This window comes from Salmo trutta, chromosome 12 (assembly GCF_901001165.1).
Source record: "Salmo trutta chromosome 12, fSalTru1.1, whole genome shotgun sequence".
NCBI lineage: Eukaryota > Metazoa > Chordata > Actinopteri > Salmoniformes > Salmonidae > Salmo > Salmo trutta.
In genome coordinates, this window is record NC_042968.1 from 88,993,304 (window position 1) to 89,005,638 (window position 12,335).

The 12,335-nt window shown below is 51.9% G+C and overlaps 1 protein-coding gene across 1 annotated transcript in view; it reads right to left on the bottom strand.

Annotated features, from left to right (window-relative positions):
- Positions 1–12,335, bottom strand: part of LOC115204625 (protein furry homolog) — a gene marked incomplete at its 5' end in the record, with an annotated part of 87,158 nt that overhangs the window by 22,765 nt on the left and 52,058 nt on the right. The window contains 6 exon segments of the mRNA XM_029770296.1: positions 369–563; positions 1,919–2,092; positions 2,516–2,590; positions 2,901–3,059; positions 3,643–3,828; positions 4,348–4,488. Of these exon segments, the coding sequence (XP_029626156.1) occupies positions 369–563; positions 1,919–2,092; positions 2,516–2,590; positions 2,901–3,059; positions 3,643–3,828; positions 4,348–4,488 (930 nt within the window).

Sequence of the window (12,335 nt, forward strand, 5' to 3'; positions counted from 1 at the left end):
TGTGTTCTGTTGAGGTTGTGCTAGGTTCATCTCATGGTCAGTACTAACCAGTTGTGAGTGTAGTTGTGGTGTGTTGAGGTTGTGCTATGCTCATCTCATGGTCAGTACTAACCAGTTGTGAGTGTAGTTGTGGTGTGTTGAGGTTGTGCTAGGTTCATCTCATGGTCAGTACTAACCAGTTGTGAGTGTAGTTGTGGTGTGTTGAGGTTGTGCTAGGTTCATCTCATGGTCAGTACTAACCAGTTGTGAGTGTAGTTGTGGTGTGTTGAGGTTGTGCTAGGTTCATCTCATGGTCAGTACTAACCAGTTGTGAGTGTAGTTGTGGTGTGTTGAGGTTGTGCTAGGTTCATCTCATGGTCAGTACTAACCAGTTGTGAGTGAGACAGACTCTGACTGGTGGAGGACTCTTCTTCCTCTGATGATTGGTCAGAGTCCTGTGGGTCTTCTTGTCCCAGACTGGGGGTGCTGCCCGAGTGTTGACTCTCCTCTAACAGGTCACCAAGCTCTGTGCTGTCCAGAGAACGCCTCCGTACACCCCAGTTAAAGTTATCCACGCTCTCGCCCTGAAAACACACACACACACACACACACACACACACAGGTCAACTTTAGCCGTGCTCCTCTGCAAAACTCATATCTGGCATGCATTTGTTCAAAATGGCACACAAATGTCATCAGACTTAAAAGGATAATTCACAGAAGTTGCAGAGTTACTTTGGTGAAAGAAAAAAAAAACATGTCTATGTCATTTTTAAATTCTGGGTGAACTATCACTTTAACTATTCATGGGCTGCATGTTTCCTCACAATATTGTTTTGAACGTTTGTTTTGAACCGATACCCGAATGAGCATTCTAACGCATCGACAATGAGCACTGATGAAGATTTCATCTAAAGTGTATTACAGTGGCTTGTAAACACGATGACATTTCAATAGGAGGCAGAATACTTAGTAAGAAAACCTTTCGTCATCATTTTCATGTCACCAGATTGACTTTCGATGCAGTTTAACATTAACTAGCTCGCTAAGATTGAGGGGAGGCCACCGGATTTTAGCTAGCTGACGGTAGCATTGCTAGCTATTTTTGACAAACTTTGCTAGCTATTGACAACATTGCCATCTGTCTTAAGTACATTTGACGACATGATAATGCTTGACAAAGTTGTTTCCTACTAAATATTTGACTACTTTAGCAATTACATCGTATTTCCAGGCACTATAGTGTAATTTAAACGAAGCATTATTTAGCCTCCGTCCACAATGACTAGGCTTACCACCACTTTATGGCACCGCTATGGCGCCGCCGATAGAGGACAGCTTGAGAAAGTTCATAACAATGTCGTGACGCGACCGAGTTACGGAGGTGCAACCTATGAATATCAGCGTCTGTAAGTTACCATAACAACACTACATCACTGTTATGAGCTCATGCACAGAACAGCTGACTGGATCACCCTAGCAACAGGTATTTAAGTGTGACATCATTAGTGCTGCCTACTGCACACGCTCAGAGCACCACATTCACAGCGTGAGACAGAGCTTACCTGGAGCTCCTAATGCAGCAGAGGGGAGACAGAGCAATACAGAGTTACAGAGAGAGAGAGAGAGAGAGATGGGGGGAAGAGAGAGAGAAGAAGAAAACATTACAGAAACAGCGTGTTAGGGACAGGGAGAGCTAGAGAGAAGACAGGCATACACAAAAGAGAAAGGGAGAGAAAAAGGGAGAATACTGTATATACATTTGTAAAAGCAAAGATGTACATGAGTAACGTCAGTGTGGGAGTGGCCTGGTGCTGTCTTTGGTAACAGTCTAAGTGGGTGTGGCCTGTCTCCATAGTAACAGTATGGGAGGATGAGGCCTGTGTCCATGGTTACCCTTAGTGTGGGTGTGTCTCTGTCTCCATGGTAACTGTCTCACCTCTCCGTCCTCCAGCTCTACATCCAGGAAGTCAAAGTCTCGGAACACTCTGAACTGCTGCTCCGACGCCGTGTCATCCAGCGTGTCCTCTCTGGTTCCTCCCTCCTCCGAAGACACGCCACTCCCCTGAACCTCCATCATCATGTCCAGGTCCCCACAGGACGAGAAGATCACCTGGAGGACAGGTAAACATAACGACAGGTTTATAACTCATAACGGTCTGCACCTCCATCAGCTCCAGACCACCTGAAGGGGATAGGTAAACATAACGACAGGTTTATAACTCATAACGGTCTGCACCTCCATCAGCTCCAGACCACCTGAAGAGGACAGGTAAACATAACGACAGGTTTATAACAGTGTCATAACGATCTGCACCTCCATCAGCTCCAGACCACCTGAAGGGGACAGGTAAACATAACGACAGGTTTATAACAGTGTCATAACGATCTGCACCTCCATCAGCTCCAGACCACCTGAAGGGGACAGGTAAACATAACGACAGGTTTATAACAGTGTCATAACGGTCTGCACCTCCATCAGCTCCAGACCACCTGAAGGGACAGGTAAGGAAGAGGCGACAGTGTGTTGACTCACCGAGGGGTTTTTGGTGAGGCCAACCTCTTGTCCACACAGAGACAGAACGTTCACCAGCTTCTCTCTTGTTCTCTTCTGCAGGAGGGAGAGGAGGAGGAAGTGTTATTGAACATATGAAATACAGCTTTAACATTTCTATATTATGAATCATCTTCTCCAAATAAACACTCTAGCATAGTTACAGTACCACAATGAAACAACCTTCAACAAACCACTTCACAATCATACAATTGAACACATCTCTCTTGCAACAACAAAAAATCTCAATGAGACAAACCAAGAACAACAAAAAACGATGTCTCACTTTGACCAAATACCGTGGTTAAACTACCAAAAGGAAACAACCGTGTTACCTAACTAACTGACTGACTGACTGGTGTGTTACCTGTGAGGACTGAGGTCTCTTCCAGCTGACAGGCACTAGGACGGTGTTGGAGTTAGAACCAGAGGAGGTGGAGGAGGTGCTACGGGTCACAGCCCTGGCCTTCCCCTCTCTACCCCCTGATCCCTGCAGCTCATCAAATCTCCGCCCGATCACTGGAGTCTAGGAGAGAGAGAGAGAGAGAGAGAGAGAGAGAGAGAGAGAGAGAGAGAGAGAGAGAGAGAAAGAGAGAGAGAGACAGAGAGAGAGAGACAGAGACAGAGACAGAGAGACAGAGAGAGAGAGAGAGAGAGGGAGACAGAGAGAGAGAGAGAGAGAGAGAGAGAGAGAGAGAGAGAGAGAGAGAGAGAGAAAGAAAGAGAAAGAGAGAGAGACAGAGAGAGAGAGAGAGAGAGAGAGAGAAAGAGAGAGAGAAAGAGAGAGAGAGAGAGAGGGAGACAGAGAAAGAGAGAGAGAGAGAGAGAGAGAGCGAATCAAATAAACAGATAAACAAACAGCTATTAATACTATAATATTTTAACACTAACCATCCAACCTTTATTGAGTAACATATCTCTATAAACATGAATACTATAATGACACAACAGATTACTTCAGAGACGGATAGAGAGATAGAGAACAAGAGATCAAGAAAGAAAGAAAGACTAGGAAACAAAGCGAGAGAGAGAGAGAGAGAGAGAGATTGGGTTGTCAGTCGTTCAAAGTAAGACGGAGTCTGCGTGTCTGTGTCCGATGGCTCTCCCACCTCTGAGATGTCAAAGGTGAAGTCCAGTGTCTTGCCGGGCAGGGCCTTGGCTGATCCGTCCCAGATCCTACTGACCTCCAGGTTAGAGAGGTCACCGTGGGCGTGGCTATAAGCTGGGTGGACCAGACTGGCTGACCGGGACACCACCAGCTTCAGAATGTTTAACGCATCCTTCCAGTGGACCGTCTGATGGGACAGAGAGAGAGAGAGAGGGTTATACACACACACACACACACACAAACACACACACACACACACACACACACACACACAGCCAAATTTAGGATATTGCAGTATATGGGGCAGGTATTGCAGTATTGGGGCAGGTATTGCAGTATATGGGGTAGATATTACAGTATTGGGGCAGAAATATGCAGTATTGGGGCAGGTATTGCAGTACTGGGGCAGGTATTTTAGTATTAGGGCAGGCATTACAGTATTGGGGGTAGATATTGCAGTATATGGGGTAGATATTGCAGTATTGGGGTAGATATTGCAGTATTGGGGCAGATATTGCAGTATATGGGGTAGATATTGCCGTATTGGGGCAGGTATTGCAGTATTGGGGTAGGTATTGCAGTATTGGGGCAGGTATTGCAGTATATGGGGTATATATTGCAGTATTGGGGCAGGTATTGCAGTATTGGGGAGGGTATTGCGGTATTGGGGCAGGTATTGAGGTCGCTAGGTAGGTAGAGGACTGACCTGTACAAACTTCTCGATGGTCTTCAGGACGTCAGCGTTGAACTGTTTGACCTGGACAACCGTCATGTCCATGTGGCTCAACAGACAGTAGATGATCTGGAGCAATGACTGTTGCATGCTGGGTAGGCCCTTGTCCAGGAGCTACAGCAGAGAGAGTGGGGCAGGGAGAGGGGGAGAGAGAGATAGATGATAAACTGTAGACCATCCTATTTACCAAGAGAGTTTTCATCTATAGTTTTCATTGCTGTCTACTTACCACCGCAAACCGATGCTGGCACTAAGACTGTACTCAACAAGCTGAATAGGGCCATAAGCAAAGCTCATCCTAGTGATGTTAATGCAGGAATACTGAAATCCGTCTTACCTCATTTCTACCAGCTTGTCACCTGTGCAACTAGAGGCGAAAAAAAACTCTAGATCACCTTTACTCCACACACAGAGATCCATACAAAGCTCTCCCTCGCTCTCCATTTGGCATATGTGACCATAACTCTATCCTCCTGATTGGAATATGTTCCGGGGTATTGAGGAGTTTACCACATCAGTCACCGGCTTCATTAATAAGTGCATCGATGACGTCGTCCCCACAGTGACAGTATGTACATATCCCAACCAGAAGCCAACCAGTTTCCGCTTTCAAGGAGAAGAACACTATTCCAGATGCTTCTAAGAAATCCCTCTACGCCCTCAGAAGAAACATCAAACAGGCAAAGCATCAATACAGGACTAAGATCAAATCCTACTACACCGGCTCTGACGCTCGTCGCTACACCGGTGTAAATCCCGCTACACCGGCAAACTATCACGGATTACAAACGAAAACCCAACCGTGAGCTGCTCAGTGACACAAGCCTAACAGACTAGCTAAATGCCTTCTATGCTAGCTTTGAGGCAAGCAACACTGAACCATGCATGAGAGCTCCAGCTGTTCCGGACGACTGTGTGATCACACTCTCTGTAATTGATGTGAGTAAGACCTTTAACCCCCTAGAGTCGATGTCCGTGACCCTGCTGAAATCTAATTAGCATAATAAAAAATTCCCATCAAAATGTGTCAGTCTTTTTTTGCATGGTCTGCGTCTTCCGCATCTGCGGTGAAAGGTGGCAGAGCTAGAGCGGTGTTTGTCAGACCATGAGACATCCCGAAAATCAGTCTTCTCACGAAAACGTCTGAACGGTTTGGCCTACAAACTATTTGATCCATCTATGGAAAGATGAGACTCTCACAAACACAATGGTGTTTTCCGTTTTAAGACCTCCACAAGTTTGACGAGACTTGTCTGAAGACAGCCGATCTGCCAACTTCTGTCTGTAGCGTCAGAACAGTTTGGGCTACACACTAATATGACCCTTCTATGGAAAGGTGAGTCTCTCACGAACACATGCATGTCGGTTGTTGCTCTAGGATGCCCACAAGCCTCACAAAACTAGTCTGAAGGTAGCCAGTAGTTAACAAAATGAATTGAAGTATACATGGAGATTGTTTAGTGCTTAAAATATGAGGTTAAATACAAAATAGTTTCCTGATCTTTCTTATATTATCTCTCAGATATATGACAGACACTTCAGAACAAACTTACTTTATATTTTTTGGGGGGACTATTTGTTTAGCCATGTATGAAGCTGTTGTTCAATGCGTTTCTATGGGCTAATAGCAGTAAGGCCAAATTCAATGTTTCATCAAATTAGTAATATTATTTTATACCTTAAGGGGTCCAGAAATTCTAAATCCAATAGCTAAATGATCCTTGGTATGACCTTCTTAAAACAATTTCATATGTTAGTGTCACGAGTCCTACCGACGGTGGCGCCCTCTCCTGCTCGGGTGGCGCTCGGCGGTCGTCGTCACCGGCCTATTAGCTGCCACCGATTCCCTTTTTGTTTTTCCCTTTTTTTATGTTTTCTCACCTGCCCTGAGTTAGTCATTAGGAGGGCTATTTAGTTCAGCTGGCCCGCTTCCTATTGTGCGGGATTGTCTTTCTGTGTGTCGACTGCAGTTTGTTCGACTGTGCTTGTTTGTTGTATTTTTCCCTGTTGTTGGGAGTCCTTTAATTTTGTACGTTGTGGTTGATTAAAATTACCACACCGTGTTCGCTGCTTCCTGCGCTTCTTTCCGCCACACCACAGACAAGCCGTTACAGAATCCCGCACCACAAAGAGCATGGAATCAGCGGGAGCAGCGGGCACTCCACTACCCTCGATAGAGGAACGTGTCCTACAAAATACATCGGTCCTGCATCGCATCGGATCCGCCATGGACCAGGTGATGGAGAGGATGGACCGATGGGAGAGGAGTGGTATCCTCTCTCCACCTACACCCCCTCCGATACAACCATCTCCTCCTCCTACGACGTCTGGCTCTGGCGCGCTTCGCCTGGCACTCCCGAGGGAGTACGATGGGACGGCGGCTGGGTGCAAGGGGTTTCTTCTCCAGTTAGAGTTGTACCTGGCCACCGTCAGGCCTGCTCCTACAGGAGAGGAGAGCGTGAGTGCCCTCGTTTCCTGCCTGACGGGCCGAGCTCTGGAGTGGGCTAATGCGGTCTGGAACGCTCCGGACTCGGCGAGGGACCACTACCCAGAGTTCACCCGCCGCTTTCGGGCTGTTTTCGACCACCCCCCCGAAGGTAGAGCGGCGGGTGAACGGCTGTTCCACCTCAGGCAGGAGACGAGGAGCGCTCAAGACTTCGCGCTGGAGTTTAGGACCTTGGCTGCTGGAGCGGGGTGGAATGACAGGGCCCTCATAGACCACTACAGGTGTAGTCTCCGGGCGGACGTCCGCAGGGAGCTGGCCTGTAGGGACACCAATCTGTCCCTGGACGAACTGATTGATATGTCCATACGGTTGGACAATTTGCTGGCTGCCCGCGGGCGTTCGGAGAGGGTCCTGCCCGTTCCACCCCCGGGCACCCCCGCCCCTACCCCTATGGAGGTGGGGGGGGCCGTGTCAAGGGGCACCGGAGGAGGTGGCTTCTCCTGCACCAGCTGTGGTCGGAGAGGACACACGGCCGACCGGTGCTGGAGGAGCCAGTCTGGGAGTCGAGAGGGCAGGCAGAACACTTCTCGGTCACCTCAGGTGAGTCAGCACCAGACTCGCCCAGAACCCCCTGTTGGTCATGTGTTTTTGCCTGTTTCATTTTCTAACTTTTTTCCCTCTTCCCAGCATAGGGCGCTAGTCGATTCGGGCGCAGCTGGGAACTTTATGGACCGTGGACTTGCCATTAAGCTGGGCATTCCACGGGTGCCGATAGATTCCCCCTTCCCCGTGCACTCCTTAGATAGCCGACCATTAGGGTCAGGGCTAGTCAGGGAGTCTACGGTGCCGCTGGACATGGTAACGCTGGGGAGTCATAAGGAAAGCATTAACTTTTTCCTTATTGATTCACCTGCGTTTCCGGTGGTGCTGGGGGTCCCCTGGCTGGCTGGTCACAATCCCCTCATTTCATGGAAACAGGGGGTTCTCCAGGGGTGGTCGGAGGAGTGTTCAGGGAGGTGTCTAGGAGTTTCCATAGGTGCCACGTCGGTGGAGAGTCCAGACCAGGTGTCCACCGTGCGCATTCCCCCTGAATACGCCGATTTGGCGATCGCTTTTTGTAAAAAGAGAGCGACTAAATTACCACCTCATCGACAAGGGGATTGTGCGATAGATCTCCAGGTTAACGCTGCGCTTCCCAGGAGTCACGTGTACCCCTTGTCACAAGAGGAGACGGTGGCTATGGAAACATACGTCACGGAATCCTTGGGACAGGGGTACATTCGGCCCTCCATCTCACCCGCTTCCTCGAGTTTCTTTTTTGTGAAGAAAAAGGAGGGAGGTCTGCGTCCGTGCATTGATTATAGAGGTCTAAACGCGATCACGGTGGGGTTTAGTTACCCACTACCTCTTATCGCTACGGCGGTGGAATCATTTCACGGAGCACAGCTCTTCACAAAATTGGATCTCAGGAGCGCGTATAACCTGGTGCGTATCAAGAAGGGAGATGAGTGGAAAACCGCCTTTAGTACCACATCAGGCCATTATGAGTACCTCGTCATGCCGTATGGGTTGAAAAATGCTCCAGCCGTCTTTCAATCCTTTGTTGACGAGATTCTCAGGGACCTGCACGGGCAGGGCGTGATTGTTTATATCGATGACATTCTGATATATTCCGCCACCCGCTCCGCGCATGTGTCCCTGGTGCGCAAGGTGCTTGGTAGACTGCTGGAGCATGACCTATACGTTAAGGCTGAGAAGTGTGAGTTTTTCAAACGAGCCGTCTCCTTTCTGGGTTATCGCATTTCCACCACGGGGGTGGTGATGGAGTGTGACCGCGTTAAGGCCGTGCGTAATTGGCCGACTCCAACCACGGTGAAGGAAGTGCAGCGGTTCTTGGGCTTTGCCAACTACTACCGGAGGTTTATCCGGGGTTTTGGCCAGGTAGCGGCTCCCATTACCTCACTGCTGAAGGGGGGGCCGGCGCGTTTGAGGTGGTCGACGGAGGCGGACAGAGCCGGACCCGTCTTTAGCGTTCGTGGTAGAGGTGGACGCATCCGAGGCTGGGGTGGGTGCCGTGCTATCACAGCGCTCGGGTGCGCCACCGAAACTTCGCCCCTGTGCTTTCTTCTCAGGGAAGCTCAGTTCGGCGGAGCGTAATTACGATGTGGGGGACAGGGAGTTGCTAGCGGTAGTCAAAGCCTTGAGGGTGTGGCGACACTGGCTTGAGGGGGCTAAGCACCCCTTTCTCATCTGGACCGACCACCGAAACCTGGAGTACATCCGGGCAGCGAGGAGACTGAATCCACGTCAGGCAAGGTGGGCCATGTTCTTCGCCCGGTTTAGGTTTACCATCTCATATAGACCGGGTTCCCTTAATACTAAAGCCGACGCGCTGTCCCGTCTGTATGACACGGATGACCGACCCATCGATCCAACTCCCATCATTCCAGCGTCAAGGCTGGTGGCACCAGTGGTGTGGGAGGTGGACGCGGACATCGAGCGGGCACTGGTGTTGGAACCTGCGCCGACGTAGGTGCCCGAGGGGCGCATGTATGTGCCGCTCGATGTTCGCGATCGGTTGATTCGGTGGGCGCACACGCTACCTGCGGCAGGTCATCCTGGTGTAGAGAGGACAGTGCGGAGTCTAAGGGGGAAGTATTGGTGGCCCACCTTGGCTAAGGACGTGAGGTCATATGTCTCTTCCTGTTCGGTGTGTGCCCAGAGTAAGGCTCCTAGGCATTTACCGAGAGGGAGGTTACAGCCCCTCCCCGTTCCGCAACGACCATGGTCGCACCTGTCTATCGACTTCCTGACAGATCTTCCCTCCTCTCAGGGGAACACTGCGATCCTGGTGGTTGTGGATCGGTTTTCTAAGTCCTGCCGTCTCCTCCCCTTGCCCGGTCTCCCTACGGCCCTGCAGACTGCGGAGGCCCTATTTACCCACGTCTTCCGGCACTACGGGGTGCCGGAGGATATTGTCTCTGATCGGGGTTCCCAGTTCACATCCAGGGTCTGGAAGGCGTTTATGGAGCGGCTGGGGGTCTCGGTCAGTTTAACCTCCGGTTATCACCCCGAGAGCAATGGGCAGGCGGAGAGGGTGAACCAGGAGGTGGGCAGGTTCCTGAGGTCGTATTGCCGGGACCGGCCAGGGGAGTGGGCGAGGTATATTCCCTGGGCAGAGTTAGCCCAGAACTCACTTCGCCACTCCTCTACTAACATGTCACCCTTCCAGTGTGTGTTAGGGTACCAGCCGGTCCTGGCCCCATGGCACCAGAGCCAGACCGAGGCTCCTGCGGTGGAGGACTGGGTTCAGCACTCCAAGGAGACCTGGAGAGCAGTACAGGACTCACTGAAGGAGGCCAGTGCCAGGCAGAAAAGGAGTGCTGACCGCCACCGCAGTGAGGCGCCGGTGTTCGCACCGGGTGACAGGGTCTGGCTCTCGACCCGGAACCTGTCCCTCCGCGTGCCCTGCCGGAAGCTGGGGCCGCAGTGTGTGGGGCCCTTCAAAGTCCTGAGGAGGATAAACGAGGTGTGTTATCGGTTGCAACTCCCTTCCTATTACCGTATTAACCCCTCGTTTCATGTGTCTCTCCTCAGGCCGGTGGTAGCTGGTCCCCTACAAGAAGATGAGGTTCCGGAGGTCCCTCCACCCCCCCTGGACATCGGGGGGTCCCCGGCGTACAGCGTAAGGGCCATTCTGGACTCGAGATGCCGGGCGGGGGGCCTGCAGTACCTCGTGGACTGGGAGGGGTACGGCCCGGAGGAGAGGTGCTGGGTGCCGACGGAGGACGTCTTGGACCCATCCATGTTGAAGGAGTTCCACCGCCTCCGTCCGGATCGCCCTGCGCCTCGTCCTCCGGGTCGGCCTCGAGGCCGGTGTCGGCGCGCTGCAGGAGCCGCGCGTCAGGGGGGGGTACTGTCACGAGTCCTACCGACGGTGGCGCCCCCTCCTGCTCGGGTGGCGCTCGGCGGTCGTCGTCACCGGCCTATTAGCTGCCACCGATTCCCTTTTTTGTTTTCCCTTTTTGGTTTTCCCTTTTTTTATGTTTTCTCACCTGCCCTGAGTTAGTCATTAGGAGGGCTATTTAGTTCAGCTGGCCCGCTTCCTATTGTGCGGGATTGTCTTTCTGTGTGTCGACTGCAGTTTGTTCGACTGTGCTTGTTTGTTGTATTTTTCCCTGTTGTTGGGAGTCCTTTAATTTTGTACGTTGTGGTTGATTAAAATTACCACACCGTGTTCGCTGCTTCCTGCGCTTCTTTCCGCCACACCACAGACAAGCCGTTACAGAATCCCGCACCACAAAGAGCATGGAATCAGCGGGAGCAGCGGGCACTCCACTACCCTCGATAGAGGAACGTGTCCTACAAAATACATCGGTCCTGCATCGCATCGGATCCGCCATGGACCAGGTGATGGAGAGGATGGACCGATGGGAGAGGAGTGGTATCCTCTCTCCACCTACACCCCCTCCGATACAACCATCTCCTCCTCCTACGACGTCTGGCTCTGGCGCGCTTCGCCTGGCACTCCCGAGGGAGTACGATGGGACGGCGGCTGGGTGCAAGGGGTTTCTTCTCCAGTTAGAGTTGTACCTGGCCACCGTCAGGCCTGCTCCTACAGGAGAGGAGAGCGTGAGTGCCCTCGTTTCCTGCCTGACGGGCCGAGCTCTGGAGTGGGCTAATGCGGTCTGGAACGCTCCGGACTCGGCGAGGGACCACTACCCAGAGTTCACCCGCCGCTTTCGGGCTGTTTTCGACCACCCCCCCGAAGGTAGAGCGGCGGGTGAACGGCTGTTCCACCTCAGGCAGGAGACGAGGAGCGCTCAAGACTTCGCGCTGGAGTTTAGGACCTTGGCTGCTGGAGCGGGGTGGAATGACAGGGCCCTCATAGACCACTACAGGTGTAGTCTCCGGGCGGACGTCCGCAGGGAGCTGGCCTGTAGGGACACCAATCTGTCCCTGGACGAACTGATTGATATGTCCATACGGTTGGACAATTTGCTGGCTGCCCGCGGGCGTTCGGAGAGGGTCCTGCCCGTTCCACCCCCGGGCACCCCCGCCCCTACCCCTATGGAGGTGGGGGGGGGCCGTGTCAAGGGGCACCGGAGGAGGTGGCTTCTCCTGCACCAGCTGTGGTCGGAGAGGACACACGGCCGACCGGTGCTGGAGGAGCCAGTCTGGGAGTCGAGAGGGCAGGCAGAACACTTCTCGGTCACCTCAGGTGAGTCAGCACCAGACTCGCCCAGAACCCCCTGTTGGTCATGTGTTTTTGCCTGTTTCATTTTCTAACTTTTTTCCCTCTTCCCAGCATAGGGCGCTAGTCGATTCGGGCGCAGCTGGGAACTTTATGGACCGTGGACTTGCCATTAAGCTGGGCATTCCACGGGTGCCGATAGATTCCCCCTTCCCCGTGCACTCCTTAGATAGCCGACCATTAGGGTCAGGGCTAGTCAGGGAGTCTACGGTGCCGCTGGACATGGTAACGCTGGGGAGTCATAAGGAAAGCATTAACTTT